Below are 16,850 nucleotides of genomic sequence, written 5' to 3' on the forward strand. Positions count from 1 at the left end.
AGTTTATTTGAGAGTATCTCACATCCTTCACACATAGGTTTATCTTGTTTCATGAGAATGTTGCGAGTCAGATGTGTTTGCCCAATTCATAAAATCATAAAATTATAAAATCATTTCAATGAAGCATTCTTGGTGTCTACATGACTTCCATTGCGCTACAGCTGGCTTACCCAGCTGGAGTTCGTTGTTTACTTCATTCCCCCCATGACACCCACCATTCTATTCTCAGTTTACAGCGCACAAACTTTGAGCAATCTCTACGAGACAAAAAATTGTGCCCATGACTGCCATTCTCCTACAGTCGGCTTCACCAGGTGCTTATCATATCTACTTCGTTAGACAGTTTTAGTATAGCGTTTGCGTTTTTTGCGTACGCAACACGCAAGATGTTTGCGTACGCTAAATTCAAAGCGCGAACAACACCTTTAGGTGAGCGTTTGCGGACCGTTCCGCAATAGGCGCTAAGTAGACATACAACATCCAGGTTCAGCCCCGTTTGGGTAAGTACCTAGCGCCACCACACGTCGAAAAAAAAAATTGAGGTCGTTTTGAGAAGTGCTAAAAATGGCCGTTGCCATGACGACAGTGTACACAACCTGTCGTTAGGCTTACGGGCTTGAAAACAGACTGCTATCTCAAGAGTACCGGCAAGTTATCGCACATAACATTGCGTCCCAGTGAAACGACAAAAAGCGGAAGCGAATACCACCATTTATTGCCAGTTGAGCGCCGAATAACTCAATGACGAGGTATTTTAGAACCGAAGCGGGCAAACAGGGCGCCGCCATGTTGTCTCCGCAAGCCCCGCAAAGACGCTACGCTATTTCCAGAAAATTGCGTGCGTAAGCTAAACGCTAAGCTTCTTTTAGCGTTCTGCGCATGCGCATTCTACATGCGCTATTTTATTGCGTACGCAAAGGTTTTGCGTACGCTATACTAAAACTGTCTATTATCCCATTTAGTCTGCCATTCACCTCACAGCTTACTGTCTACCCACATCACGCAATCTTTGTAGGACACGTTTACTTTCTTGATTGGCTGCACAGGACACTCCCGAGAGCGTACGCGGAAAAGTCCGCCAGCAAAGGAGGTGGCGTGGTGTGCAGTACCTAGGGCAGGTGTCTGGGCTCCATCGTCACTGTCCACCTCCATCTCGACGGATTCGTAGTTGTCCCCGCTCTGCAGTGGCTGCTGCTGCTGATGGCCATTGGGCAATGGAATGCTCTGCACAGACGAGGAAGAGGCCCAGTTAAGGCGCAAGCAGCGCTCCAGCTGTACTCACGTCAAAAGTTTACGAAACGCAACTGTGGTGAAAAGATTTATTTCCCTTGCGTCTATGGTGCATTCGTTGAGATTTAATGGAGCACAGCAGAATCAGAATCACATTGCATAAATCCACTTCAAGCTGTGAGTGAGAAAAGCAATAAAATTTTGCCCATTAACACAGGAGTGGAACTGATAGTAGGCCTTGCATCAGAGCAACACAGAAAGCAGGAGGGACTGCATTTTGGAGTAGCCATGGAGCAGGCAAGGTGGAGCCGTGGAGCATGTTGGGAGCAGTTAAAACAAGGTTTTGTTTTATTTTCTTAAGCGTAGCACTAACCGCATTTTGGGGCAGTAATAGTGCATTCCATAAACTTTGAACCATGGGTGTATATCCTCGAACGACATAAACTACAGTGCAATGACAAAAGAACGAGAAAAAAGAAACCAGGTTTCAGTTGTGATATGGCTCCCTTGTCTACACTTGCTCATGGTTAGCACCCAAGACAAAAAGTAACAAAAATAGGAAACCAGTGCATCACGATGCAAACCATGACTCCAAGGTAGCTGTATAGGGATCCTGAAAGAATTCTGCAGGTTAAAAAAATCAAATTTTGCAATTTTTCCTCCGTATACCCCATATCAACATTCTACCATTTGCCCTCAGCATGCTATTATGATCAGGTCATAGTGTTTGCCAGCTCAACTACACCCACTACAGGGCAAAGGCCTCTCCCATATCTCTCCAACTAACCCTGTCCTGTGAAAGGTCTGTCCACCCTGACCCCACAACTTGCTAGCCTCATCTGCCCACACGATACTTCCCGACCCCCGCTACACTTCCCTTCTCTCAGAATGCACTCTACTAGCCTGGGGTACCATCGGTTATCTTCCGTCCTCATTATATGCCTTGCCCAAGCCCATTCCTCTTCTTGATTTCAGCTAGGAGATCATTATCACTTACGTTTTCTCTTCCTTTCCAGAGCTCACTGCGCTGTCCTCAATTCAATTTCAAGCCTCTTTGCTAGCCTCCAATTTTTTCTCATCACCATCAAAACCCAACCAGCAGCGTGGCCACCCCCAGCACTCACGTCAAGAGGCAGCGTGGTAGATGCGACTCCATCGCCGACAGCCGCTGCCCCAACAGTGCCAGGAGGGGCTTCGGTGGTTCCATCTTGGCTGGCCTGTGCGTAGGCGGCCCGCTTGCGCTTGAGCATGCGCATGTACTCGCGCTTGAGCGCCTTGAAGGCCTCCCAGTTGTCGTAGCACGGGTGGCGCTTCCACTTGTGGTAGGCCCGGTCCTTGCGACGCATCTGCTGCGTCAGCTCCCGGTCGTGCCACGGGTGCCGCTGGCCTCTCTTCAGCTGCACCAGAGGGGGGCGGGGAGAGAAAAAAAAATTCAGGGGGCACTTTGGCTCTCTAAAGTGCTGCAAGGCGAAAGCCTTTCCTGGCGCACTGTTTGGCATTGACTGCGAGACTGTTTGTGCTGTACTAGTGCTTTATTTCACTACACATTACAACTACACATAACAACTACACACCTTGACTGCCGACTTTGACTGCTTCTCGACTCTCTCTATCTGCTTCGATGAGTTCGGTTGTATCCATGGCTCTGTTCGCAGTAATGAGGTACTATGTAATGCGGTCACCCACGGAAGCCTGACGCCCCCTTTTGGAGGAGACGACAACTATTTCATTAGTTGTCGTCTGCTCCAAAAGGGGGCGTCAGGCATCCGCGGGTGACCTCATTACTGCGAATCCGCGCACTCTGACGTCATAACAATTTTGACCAACCGAAAGGCGTGACACCTCTGCTGACAACCTTCTGTCGACAAAGATGAGGCGTTAAAGGCTTTCGCCTTAAAAAGAAACTCTGCTACTGGTTCTACTTTAAGGTCACAAGGCATGAGCAGGACCATTTACTTCTTTGCAAGGCCGAGGCAACAAAAATGTCTGATAAAAAGGACGAACTTTCAGTATCTTCTCACTATAACAGTCGCTACATTGCAGAATTGCTAAAAACTGATCAATGAAAAAAAAAAATGAAATGTGTACATAACTAAGCCTATTAAGTCGTAAATCTGAATGTCTTAAGATCAATGAAGCTGCACAAAAATGCACAGGTATATAAAATAAATCAATAGCAGAACTGTTCCTTTACTTGGCAACGCAGCAGTACAATTCTGGAAATTCTGGCCCTTTCGGCAATCAAGTTACGTTTAGTGGTTATCTTCCGGTAGACATCTTGAAACTCTAATGGCTTGCACTAGACGATGCTTTAGTATACACAACGGAAATGACCACTTTTGCAGCAATGTGAAGAACTGGTACACACAGGGAATTGCCAGATGAAGACAACTTAATGATTGGTTCAAACTGCTTCTTCAAATGAAAATAAGCTGAGACCCACCGACAAAACATCCCAAACCAATCAGCTCGAGGGCACCCGAAGAGAACTTACCTGTTGTTTTTCCTGAACCTCTTGGATGGGCCGATCTGCCTCCAGCAAATCGGATGGCAAGACTTCGAGTGGAAGCACCGAAGAATTTTCCGCGTCATCTGCGCATAGACCATGATAGCATGAAAAAAAAAAATGCAGACCTCCACAACAGATAAAACAAGCACAGATCTGTGAGGAACAACTTCGATGTTACTGTCATGGTTTTGACCTCAACCTTTCCAATCAGTAATGAAGACAATCACTGAAATGTCATGTAGGAAAGGCAACAAAGCCAAAGAGCAGCATGACCTATGCTTCAGATGTAGGCATGTAATTAAGATGATACAGTAAAATGAACTCTCATTTATTACAACCTGCTTAAATTCACGGCGGAGGAAAGAGTTGACAATGATGATGATGAGCCGCAGCCTCTGGCGCCATCCGTTGGTGGCACCTGGAAGCTCCTGTGCAAGTGCATGGCCTCCGCAATCAAGCGCACCGTTACTCCCAGCCGGAGCTGATCGCGAAGGCCACGGCCCGTGCATTTTGAAGGCTATTGGGTACGGACCTTACATGAATTTTTTTTAAATATTTCCTTTGGGAAAACAGGGTGCGAACCTTACACACATTTATATGATAATTATTTTCATTTTTCTTTTTTCATATGGAGCTACATGCATCATGCCAAGAATGAGCACCAGTAAAAGGCGCGTACCACCCGTGGCTCAGCTGAAACTTCCTTAGAACCCGCAAACAGGTTGGCTCCGCATACAGATCAACACCCCAAAAACCTTAACTTATTGCAGAAATATACCGTCTTTTTCCTGAACTATTCTCAGCCTACGTACAGGCAAATGCATGTCGTTGTTGTTGCTTGTTTGTTTGTTCTCACAGCACTTACCTGGAGGTTTCTCTTCAACTTGGGGTGACTTTGCACTTTTGATCGACTCCAGAGCCTTTCGCCGCAGCTCGATGAGATCAGCATCCTCCTGCGATACACGACGTGCGAGGAACAAAAACCTTCCAGTCAGAAACAGGCATTTTCAACAAAACAGAAGTACACTTCTCTTAAGAAATACAATCCCCTAGCAATGAAATGCAATTAGAACGGATCATCGTGGCCACTTGTCACTTTTGCCTTATGCACTTTTTATCCAAGTATTTTGCGGAGAGTTTTGAATAAAATTTGCTGCAGGAAACTCGCTGAAATGTATGCCATTGGGTTCTCTTGACACCAAGGAATGCAATAAGGGTAAAATTATCATCCTGGCTCTCATAGAACTTGGGTAATAGGGTACTGAAGCTGCCACTTCACACACAGGAATACACATTTTCCTTCTCATTTCTGAAGCGGCAACTTCAAAACTCTATAACTTAAGTTCTATGATAGGCAGGAAGACAATCTCGCCCTTATTGCATTCCTTGGTGTCAAGAGAACCCAATGGCATACATTTCAGCGAGTTTCCCGCAACAAATTTTCCTTCAAAACTCTCCGCAAAATACAAGCATAAAAAGTGCATAAGTGCTCAAGGAATTGTTTTACATGAAATTAAATGACATATTTAGAATCAGCACACAAAAATACATATGCCCTGAAGATTTTGTAACTGTGACTTCATTAATAAAATTTTTTTTTTTCAAGACCAGTGTCCCCCCTTAAACTATGTACAGGGTCGTCCACTCTTAGTTAGAACATGCTAGCGCATGGCCGTGCTCTTTGGGGGGTCACTGCATCCGAAACGGCTGCGCATCGAAGCAAAGTGGCAGATGACGCGAAGCATCATGTCCAGGTACACCTTCTCCTGTGCCACTTTGCTGTGATGAGCGACTGTGTCGCACGCGGTGGCCCTCTGAAGAGTGCGGCCTTGCGCTAGCGCATTCTAACTAAGAGTGGACGACCCTGTACCAGCGTGCCCAGGTTGCCTGGATGCCAGACCGGTTCGCACGTAACATTTCCAGGGGGCGTGTCACCAAAGTTAACAGATCGTGGCAAATCAGCTCTGGGCCAGGCGTAATAACCGTTACCACATTGCACTGAGAGCTGATGGTGGTACCTATCTGGGCTTCAATGAAAATGATGCGACACAGTACTAAACAGAAAGGGGTGCACATCTGTCGAACCACTCACTAGAGCACGTCGAACGCAGCATGGGGAGCAGGAACCAACAAGCACGTAGGAAATGTCCAGGGTGTAAGAAGCAGCAAGAGTGTAAGGGGAAAAAGGGGGTGTAGGGAACAGCAAGGGAGTAGGGAAATAGCAAAGAGGTAGGCAGCAGCTAGGGAGTAGGAAAACAGCAAGGGTTTAAGGAACTGCAAGAGAATAGGGAAACAACAATGGTGTTGGGAGCAGCAAAGGTGTAGGGAAACAGCGAGTAGGGAGCAGCAAGGGTGTAGGGAAACAGCGAGTAGGGAGCAGCAAGGGTGTAGGGAAACCACAAGGGAGTAGGGAAACAGCAACAGTATATGGAAACAGCAAGGGAGTAGGGAAGCAGCAAGGGAGTAGGGAAACAGCGAGTAGGGAGCAGCAAAGGTGTAGGGAAACAGCGAGTAGGGAGCGGCAAGGGTGTAGGGAAACCACAAGGGAGTAGGGAAACAGCAAGGGAGTAGGGAAGCAGCAAAGGTGTAGGGAAACAGCGAGTAGGGAGCAGCAAGGGTGTAGGGAAACCACAAGGGAGTAGGGAAACAGCAAGGGAGTAGGTAAACAGCAACGGTATATGGAAACAGCAAGGGAGTAGGGAAGCAGCAAGGGAGTAGGGAACAGCAAGGGTGCTGGGGGAGAACGAAAGCTACTTGACAAAAGAATGCTGCATAACGCTTCTGCAACAACCACTTACCTCCTCATCGTCACTTCTGGGACCGGTTTGAGGGGATGGGGCAGAAGGGGGGTAGGCTTCCACCACAGCTGGTGGCGTGGAACGTGTCTCAATGTTTCCATCACAGATGACTGGAATCGCAGATGGCGGGACCTGCTCCTTAATCTCTTCACTGAGGACTTCTTTTGGCTTGTCTTCCGATAAGCTCTGGAAGCAAAACAGACAGTCAAAAACCAATCTAGAGAAAAGCAAGCAAGTTCCAGCCACCAGTGGTACACACACAAATATTGGAAGGGACACTTAAAGGGTCAGTCTACTCACCGAGATGAGCGTATAAATAATAGCATATTCTGGTAGTTCGCACCCTATAACATCAATAACGAGGGGTCTGCGCCCGGTTTAGGCAGGAATTTATATTTTATTTCAGCGTTAAAAGTCGCGTAAAAAAGCATGGTGGCGACCCCAAACGTTCATTTTGTTCAAGAAAGTGGTAGTCTTTCTTTTTGTAGACGCATAAGTGAATATATTACGTACCATTTGTATGCCCCAATGTCAGAGAAACGCACGTTTTGTTCTAGTAAACTGTGGAAGGCGTACCGCTCGCTTTTTCTGTAAATCACACGAATATTTATAGTTACACGTACGCAAAACGCAGGCACATTCCCACTTTTAGTTCAGCGTATGCTAGCAGAGACGCAAAAATAAACTCAGCCCATAGTGGCGCCATCTGGTCGTCAGGACGGGAACCATTGCTGTAAACAAACACTCTCCACTTAAGCCTAGGAGCAGCAGAATCGTCACTCTAATTATTAAAATAAAGCAAATTTATCTCTTATATGTTTTCTTATAGGCGAGATGAGACGAAGCGAAAGACAGGCGCCCCATTTATGGCCAGTGAACGCACTGAAAAAGGCAGCAACAACGAGAATTCAGTCCGAAGCGAGAGGTCCGGCTTCGACGGGCGCCGCCATGTTTGTCGCCGCGCGGCGGAAATCCAGATGGTTGCCAGGTGAGACTACCATCTCATACAGATGTGTTCCCACATTACTAAATTCTATTTTAAAATGTTCTACCGCACTCCTTGGCACCACAGCTGGCTAGACGGTAATTTGAGTAAAGAGCTATCGGTTGCCGCAAAGAAAATATGGTCGATAAAATTCAGTAGACTGACCCTTTAAGCTCCGCCATAAGGGTATGACACAATAGCATATTAGTTAATACCCATATATCCAGAAAGTCATTCTCCATAGATCCCTGGGAGTCCTCATACCCCTCCTAGTGCAGTAGTGCAGCGGTTAAGCAATGCACCACTGCCCTACGATAGCAAGTGCTCCCAGCGGTGGGCTTTGTGTGGCCCAGGTTGCTCTTCCAGAGTGACTAGTCATTAATTCAACTGCCACCCGCCACAGTGGGCAGTTTGCTTAGCAACCGGTGGAAAGGCTGTGATGACGCTGCAAGGTCATGTGACCTAGGTTGCTCTCTGGGCACCACCTGGCAGAGTCATGCTCATGATTTTTCGCTCACGACGACTACGACAACGACAACTACGACAACGGCGACAATGGATTTTTTGGACAACGGGAACTTTAACATGATAGCGTAAAAAATGTGCGACAACTACATTCAGCTCCCCTTCTGCCTTCTGATGAACAGCAACAAGCACAACTTTTGAAGCCAATGATTAGAGGCACCTGGCATCTATTGAGCAACTCGCCCATTTACCCACAGATGACAGTGTACTCCTTAGACACCCAAATCTTTTATACCGACTAAACCTTGTATGTTCCCACTTGCATGGGTGACAGTGTTCTGTCAGTGTAAGGTTTATGGGGGTTTAACATCCCAAAGTGACTCAGGCTGTGAGGGACACCGTAGGGAAGGGCTCCAGAAATGTCGCCCACCTGGGGTTCTTTAACATGCACTGACATCACACAGCACACGGGCCTCTAGAATTACGCCTTCATAGAAATTCAGCTACCGTGGTCAGGCCCGCGTCTTTCGGGCCAGCAGCCGAGCGCCATAACCACTGAGCCACCACGACGGATTCCTGTTAGTTAAGAAGTGGCAGAGTTACCTTCCGTGCTTTTCTGCATTTAGGTTTGTGAGACTTCTTCCTCCGATCAGTTGGCTTGGAAGACTTCTCGTGGCTAACTGTACTGGATGACTGCTGCTCTTCGATGCTCTGAAAGCAAGTAGAGAGAACAAAAAAAAAAATAAACAGAAGAACGAAAACTACCAGCATAAAATGTGTCCACCTGAAAATTCTTGCACACAGACCTCATGCAACAAAAAGACAAATAAAATCACACCAGACTTTGCCACCGAGAAATACGCGATGTGACGCTAAGATAAACAACACGTGTTTTTAACAAGCCAGCTGCGGGGGCTCAAGCCTAACTTTTACTGCCTTACAGCCATATGCCGAATTGCATTCGTTTTTAAGCATGAAATGCTTTTAGCTCCCGTTGTCGGCAGTGTGGTGACGTCACGCCGAGACCGAGAGCCATCATCCGGGCACTGAAATCCACTCATCCGGGCACTGAATTCCACTCATCCGGGCTCTAAAACGAGAACATCCCGGCACCCTACAAGACGTAACGAGATTCAAGGAGACTCTCTAAGCCCTCCTACGGGACCGGCATACAAGCACCGGTTGCTCTCCAAACGAGTCACAAAAAATAACTGCTGCCAGTGTCTTCTCAATGTTTATCAAGATATCAGTCGAGCTGTGCATTTGATAATGCACGGAATTATAATTTCAGATTTCTAATAAAGCGTGGAAAAAGCACATACATGCCACAATACACTTCGTTGTCATACGTGATCTGTTAGGGGCTTTGATAGAAGGCCACTTAGAGAAAGAGGGCGAGAAGGGCTTTGGACGGAAAACTTTCGCTCCCTCCCCAAGGATGGCGCTGCAGTCCCACACTCACGCATGTAAAAGACCGGCCGCTTTGCCTTCAAGCCCTTTCCCCCTCTGGCAGGCAGATGTATACACGCTCGCGGAGTATTCGAACGCGCTGCATATACATTCTTGTCAGGCCTGCGTCTCGTCGTGTCCGCGTACGCTTCTGCATCGTCCTGGATTTCAATGCCGCCACCGTCACAGCTGCTTAAGCCGAGCAATGGAGCCTGTGTTAGGCCCGTAAACATTTCATGCTTACTCTACTCTCGGTTACGGGAGAGGCGCAATTTTTTTTTTTACTCATCTAACTAGTCGTTTTCACTTTTGTATCCACTCCTGCTGCGGAAAAATCCCAAGCCCGCAGTATTTTCAAATAAATGCAGGCAGACAAGGCTCATATGAAGCAGCTGTTATATCAATCTCCGATGCCCCATCTCCTACAAGCTTGAACGGCGGCTAGCATCACCTGATAGACTGACATGGTTTCGCCAGTAATAGGAGCTGAGCCTCACTTATTTTTGCGTTAATCGATGACTAGCCGAGCAAACCACCAAGAGGTAGCAAAGCATTAACTACATACAAACTACACATTCATCAACATTACCACCAGCCCCTCCTCCCAATAGCTTCCAGTCACTTCACACTGCCACGACACAAACATTTAACGTTTAAATAACAGGCCAAAATGACAACTTGCATTCAATTCCATCGCGAGACTCAGCAACAGAAAATTTTCGCCAATATGCAGGACAGCAGAACTGCAGGCATAACAGCCATGGTGGGAGGTTTATAGCCATAAAAATCTCTTTCCGGAATACATTTAGAACAGGTGCTGCTACTTAGTGAGTACAGTCAAAACCGTATCATTTCTCTCCCCTTCCGGAGCTGTTGAAAATGGAGCAGTTAGTACGAGCACAAGAGGAAAATGGATTTACGTAGACTTCGACAGGAACATTTATTAGCACTCATAACACTGCAATAGAAATACATTGGCATACATTGTTGCAGACTTTCCTCTGTGGTTTGGAAATTTTACAACCCTGCCCATACTGGACACTTCCCGGCACACAGCCAACATTCTAAATGTGGCAGAACATATTTCAATCATGCTCAGAGGCCAAAATTATATCCTTAAGATTTGGAAACAATAGGGGATATTCAAAATTCCGCAAGTGCGCTTTCCCACATAACTATGTTGCCAAAGACAAGATGGCAGACTTCTCTATAAAAAAAAACTGCGAGGGCTACAGAACAGGCTTAGCTAACGGTGTGGGTAGAATGTAAGAAACATTTTTTTACAGAATCAAACAAAAAACCAGTCCTCCTTGCTTTTTTTTCAGCTGGAAACACATGGTCAGCCATCTTGTCTCGGGCGACAATGTTACGCAGGAAAGCGAACTTGCGGAATTTTGAATATCCCCTACTCGCCACACAATTTACATTCTGGGTCTAAGGAGGGCATAAGGCTCAAAAATCTGGCTCACATGCTTGTTGAGATCTTCAAGCTGGTGCTGAATGCTCCTGTACTGGGCAAGCAGCTCTTCGTACGAGGGCTCGTTCTTGACTGAATTCTGCAGGAACTTGGGCTGTGACTCTGGACGCCCAAGTGTCAAGGAACGTCAAAGTGTGCAACAGAAGATGATGCACTGCAAATGCCGGCAACATTTCTTTATTTTTAAACTCTTTTTGTGCAGTGGCGAGAAAGGCAAAAAACATTTTGGAGCTTGCTTTGTAGGAGGACTTGTAGAACGCGAAAATACAATTTGAAGCAGCTTCCTCATGTTTTTTGGCAAGAGCTTTACGTTGAGAGAAGTTAAAAACACGAATATGCAGGGTGTTTCAACTAACTTGTGCCAAGGCTTAAAAACACGGAGCACGGAGTTGTAGGCAGTTATCTTGACCATTTTATTGTGCCTAATTTGCCAACCCAATTGTTTAACAAAATCAAAGTTGCTAATTTTTGCACCTTTTGTTTGAATATTTATGGAGTTTAACGTTCCAAAACAAACTCAGGTTATGAAGAATGAATTTTTGCATCTTTCACTTTGGCGGTATATTTTATTCATGAAAGCTTCAGAGAATGCCGAGAAATGCACATTTCAATAGTGCTCTGTTTCTAAGCCTAAAAATAAAGCACGCGAGATTTAAAAATTGTCACGTGACTGTATACTGCAGCGCCACGATGTTAACTGGCACCCTAAAACGTGCTCTGACTGATGGATGGTTTATGGGGGGTTTAACATCCCAATGCAACTCAGGCTATGAAGGGTGCCACAGTAGAGGGCTCCAGAAATTTCGGCCACCTGGAGTTGTTGAACGTGCACTACTCACATCACACAGTACATGGGCCTCTAAGCATTTAGCCTCCACCGAAATGTGACCGCCGTGGCTGGGATCGAACCTGCGTCTTTTGCGTCAGCAAACCAGCACCATAGCCACTCAGCCACCGTGGCGACCCAATTGAAGGAGGTCTGTTACGGAAAGCCACAGCGAATAAACAGGCCACTGACCACAGCGATCGTTGCAGGATGAATGCAGGCATTTTTCTTAGAAGTATGATGCTGCAGTATGAGCAAAACCTCACCAGGGTAGCCACCAAAGCCATGCTAACAACACTACCCCGTTTCACGGCATAGTGCCGTGTATAGTACAGATAAAAAAAATAATAAAATCTTGCGGTCAGTCCAATATGGCCATGCCTCTCATGATGAAGAGTTCTGTTGTGCATGTGCGACCCTCGCATCTGAGAGCAGAGCCATTTTCCTTTGCTCACGTCTTGCCAAGTGCATCCCACACTCTTCGCTGGATACTGAGGGCAAGTTGAAGTTGAACTATATCGATAGATTGCCGCATTCCAACAACGACGGCATAACTTTCACTTAAAACAGAGCTTTTATTAACTAGCAAAGGCAAAAGCCACCACAGGCCAATTCAGCAAGTAAGCTGGGGTACGTCGACATCGTTTACTGGGTGCAGATCTCAGAGGTTAAGCTGCACTTCCATTCACCTGTAAACAGCAACAGTGGAGTCATTTTGGTAGAGACGAGACAAGTTTTAACAGAGTGGCGGAAAACTCTCGAACGCATAGGCAAAAGACGCACTTCCTGCTGTCAGACAAGCATCGACACACCCAGAATGAGCCATAAAATGAACTTTTACTGAAAACATAAAAATTGTAGAGATAAGTTTACCGGCTCAGCGCATTAACCCCCGAAGCCTGTTATGACTTTGGTTTAGCAGCCAGCTAGCCATTGATTTGGCCGTGGAATCTACATAGTCAGGTGTAAGAGAAAGTCTAGCCGTGTTAGACGTGGATCTCCCTCCCTCCCCTTTGCCACCTACAAACAGTGGAAGGTGATGGCCATTAGAAATTTATGTTCATATTTAAAGCAGCACATGGCTAATGAAATTCATGAGCAAGAACAAATGAAAAAGGGCGCAGCATTAAGCGCTAGAACTCAAGTAACCGTGACTGGTAAGCTAATCTAGCTTCTTTTTTGTGAAGCAATATGGCAAATCGACAGTCGCTGGGTCCTGCTTATTGTAAAAGAGTCTTCGCCGTCGATGTGCAATGACTACCTGTCGTTCTGCTTTCACATTGGCTATTTTCATATGCCAGAAAAGGATTTGTTTCTTGTTTATTCCTTTACGCCATGGAGAAACAAAAGCCTGGTTAACATGAGGTTGCCAGCATTGACAAGCAAGCGCTAGCTTATCTTGACGCACGTTTTAAAACTAATGCGATTCCGCCACGGATGACAACAGGAAGAGTCCTCCGTGATATGGCACTACTGGATTAATTGAAATGCCACCTCTAGGTCACGAAAATTACAACTACAAGGGCATACCTTAATTTATGGACAGGCTTTTACTGCTGTATCTTATCGTGTTGCACAAAAATTATCAGTGCTCAGCAATTTGTCATTACAACTTCTCATTCTTTTGTAATTGCACAAAACTAAAAGCATTTCCGGGTGGTTTAGCAATCATGAATTATTATGCACTGGCACGGTTAGCCCTGGTTTTGCTTGGTTTATATTGATTTTCTGTGGTGCTGCTTGATTTGAACTGGCTTACCAAGGTTGATATATCCTATGATGTAAGTTTGTGAGATAGTGCCTTATTTTAGACTTTTACTGCAGTAGAATTGCTCCTACTCTCCATTCATAGATCCCTGGAAATCCTCATACCCTTCCTGGCGCAGTGGTGCAGCGGTTAAAGGGTCAGTCTACTCACCGAGATGAGTGTATTAATAATGGCATATTCTGGTAGTTGGCACCCTATAACATCAATAACGAGGGAACTGCTCCCAGTTTAGGCAGGAATTTATATTTTATTTCGGCGTTAAAAGTCGCGTGAAAATGCATGGTGGCGACCCCAAACGTTCATTTTGTTCAAGAAGGTGGTAGTCTTTTTTTTGTAGAAGCATAAGTGAATATACTACGTACCATTTGTATCCCCCAAATGTCAGAGAAACGCACGTTTTGTTCTAGTAAACTGTAGAAGGCGTACCGCTCGCTTTTTCTGTAAATCACATGAATATTCATAGTTACACGTACGCAAAACGCAGGCACATTCCCACTTTTAGTTCAGCGTATGCTAGCAGACACGCAAAAATAAACTCAGCCTATAGTGGCGCCATCTGGTTGTCAGGACGGGAACCATTGCTGTAAACAAACCAACTCTCTACTTAAGCCTAGGAGCGGCAGAATCGTCACTCTAATTATTAAAATAAAGCAAATTTATCTCTTATGTGTTTTCTTATAGGCGAGATGAGACGAAGCGAAAGACCGGCGCGCCATTTATGGCCAGTGAACGCATTGAAAAAGGCAGCAACAACGAGAATTCAGTCCGAAGCGAGAGGTCCGGCTTCGACGGGCGCCGCCATGTTTGTCGCCGCGCAGCGGAAATTCAGATGGTTGCCAGATGAGACTACCATCTCATACAGATGTGTTCCCACATCAATAAATTCTATTTTAAAATGTTCTACCGCACTTCTTGGCACCACAGCTGGCTAAACGGTAATTGGAGTAAAGAGGTATCGGTTGCCGCAAAGAAAATATGGTCGATAAAATTCAGTAGACTGACCCTTTAAGAGATGCGCCACTGCCCCGCTATGGCAGGTGCTGCCGACTTGTGCGATCGACGTCACTCTTCCTGAGTGACCAGTCATTTTTAACTGACACCTGCCATGATGGGCAGGCAGTTCATTCACTATCCGGTGGGCAGGTTGTGATGGCGCTGCAAGGTCACGTGACCTGCTCTGGCCCACCTGCCACCCAGCTCTTCCACTTTCCGGAGGAACCAGAAAGACAAACAGAAAACGGTGGGAAGGTTGTCACCTGCCATACGTTGCAGGTGGGCCACCTGCCAGAAGCAGGATTCAGACAGACAATGGCTTTTCGGTGGAGTGGAAGCCCTAGTTCTAGCGCACTACAATCGCAAAGTAGAACACGATCAGGTGCAAAGCATTTACGAACAGTAGACGCTAATCATGTATTCAGCAATCATCTATTCAGCACGAGAAAGCAAATATTCTTAGCCATCATCCCAAAAAAATTATTTCTGCATATAGATGCAAGATCAATTAACCAGGTAAAATTGCAGCCTGAGGCCAGTAGTGCTCGCACAAGCATATTTACAGACATTTTATGCATGCCACATGCAAACCTGACACAAGAATAGCTACTTGCTTTTGCTTTTCTGTTTTGCGCACGTTCAGCTACTTTGTTTCGCCTCTCTTTTCCACAATTCTGCGAGCTTGAGTTGTTGGCAGCCTCCCGGCAGTATACTAGCGGACTTGCAATGGTCAGCTCAAATAAAGATCAAAACAAGACAATGCTGCACGGGTAAGTCCATACAGAAAATTCTAGAAGGAGCAGCCGTAAAGCAAAGGCAAGGCCAAATCATCTGCAATGACATTAGCAAAGGGAAAAAATACGTGGTCATGTGATTGCATAAGACAAAGGGCATGCCCAGCACCTCTGCTCGGATCATAAATAAAAAGACAAGGGATGACAGCAGATTTGTTAGAAACAACCTCGACCCGTATCACTCGGAACTGACGCCCGCGCCGCTCATGCTTCGCCGGAAGCACTACGTGGCATTGTGCTGGTGTCAAACGGTCTGTAATCAAAAGCGGCAAAGAGAAGACGTAAACAGGCCAAGGTCGCACCCCGGCAAACGCCCATGACCGCGGGCGGAGATCGCAGATTAGCGCCCACAAATAACACCGAGGAGTGAATGCATATGAAACTTGCACGGGTTTTGCCACATTCGCTAAGCGTGTGGAGCTCTTCAGAACCCAACACCCGCCCACATTTAGCCACTTTGCGACACACAGTCGTCGAGCTTGAGGCAGTACTACACGTGCTAGCGTATGCTGCATACGTCAAAGCACAAACGTTGCACAGGCGTGATCACACTCCCAGAATAGCTAATGACGTTAATTGCGAAAGCAACGGAAGGGTGGCGCGGAAAAATCGAAAAAGGATACGGTTTTTTCTCGCGCCCTGTGAATGCGACGAGGGCGGTGAGGGACTGCGGTCAGAACGCGACCGCTGAGAAGACGACGGCGGCGGTGGCGGGAAGCGTCCGTGCGAGGAAGACGTATTCTCGATGTCCCCTCTGCTTGAAGACGCCGCCGACGAGGAAGACCTCCGGAACCACGAGTAATGGTCGAGGTGGGACCTACGAACGCCTCCTCGGCTGTCGACACCACTAGTCCTAGAACCATCCCGTGACGAGAAGGACGGCAGAGGTCTGGAGACGCAAACGCGGGCGCGACACTGAACTGACGAGCGACCTAAACTGCGCTCGGGTCCTGGGGCCCTGGAAGAGTGGCTAGGACCGTTTCGGTCGTAGTGACTTCCGTTAGGCGGATTGGAGGCGCACAGGGGCTTCTTGTAGTAGCGGGAAGACGGTGCGGAGGCAGAACTCCTGACCCTGGGCCGTGATTTTTGTTGCTGGTGCTGCGACGACGAACGCGATGACGACTCGATGCCGAACGGTTTGGCCGGAGGCCTAGGCACCAGAGCAGTCCGGGCGTCGTAGTCACCCATCTCCTCGGCGTCCTCGCTTATTTCGCCTTCTTCAAGCTCGCATGTGGGAGAACAGGAAGCCATGGCAGTACTGTGCGCTCAGGGGCAACAGTGCCCTTTGCAGTAGGAGCGTTAAAACGTGTGGAAGCACCTGAAACGGCTCGTCACTCGCATAGGCGCAGCCATTTTTTGCAGTGGCCGCTCGGAAATCGGTTTCGCGTGTATGCTGCCAGGCGCCGCCACCTCCGCAGCGCGCGCGTCATCAGCGAAGTCATCGTCCTCTGCAACTGGCGGGTTATTTGAACGAGCAATAACAGAGAAAAAAATTTCAGCATAATAACTCTGTTTTTATGTACCTCTCGCCATTTTTCTTCGGAAACAAAATTTTG

General features: G+C 46.9%; 1 protein-coding gene across 5 annotated transcripts in view; it reads right to left on the minus strand.

Moving 5' to 3' along the window:
* Positions 1–16,684, minus strand: part of LOC149329605 (uncharacterized) — a 59,486-nt gene extending 42,802 nt beyond the window's left edge. For 4 of the 5 annotated variants that reach the window (XR_016285586.1, XM_089560329.1, XM_089560328.1 and 1 more), the window contains exons 1-8: positions 15,918–16,684; positions 10,906–11,015; positions 8,591–8,698; positions 6,538–6,723; positions 4,605–4,692; positions 3,725–3,822; positions 2,355–2,627; positions 1,110–1,224 (exon numbers count right to left, since the gene is read on the minus strand). Coding sequence is in view for 3 of the 5 variants with exons in the window: in XM_089560329.1 (XP_089416455.1) it covers positions 1,110–1,224; positions 2,355–2,627; positions 3,725–3,822; positions 4,605–4,692; positions 6,538–6,723; positions 8,591–8,698; positions 10,906–11,015; positions 15,918–16,545 (1,606 nt within the window). In the remaining 2 variants the exon portion in view is untranslated. The remainder of the gene's footprint in view (positions 1–1,109; positions 1,225–2,354; positions 2,628–3,724; positions 3,823–4,604; positions 4,693–6,537; positions 6,724–8,590; positions 8,699–10,905; positions 11,016–15,917) is intronic. The other variant, XR_016285587.1, reaches the window with a different exon arrangement.
* Between the last annotated feature and the right edge of the window lie 166 nt (positions 16,685–16,850).

The sequence above is a fragment of the Amblyomma mixtum genome, chromosome 9, assembly GCF_055824585.1.
Source record: "Amblyomma mixtum isolate Tamu chromosome 9, ASM5582458v1, whole genome shotgun sequence".
Lineage (NCBI taxonomy): Eukaryota > Metazoa > Arthropoda > Arachnida > Ixodida > Ixodidae > Amblyomma > Amblyomma mixtum.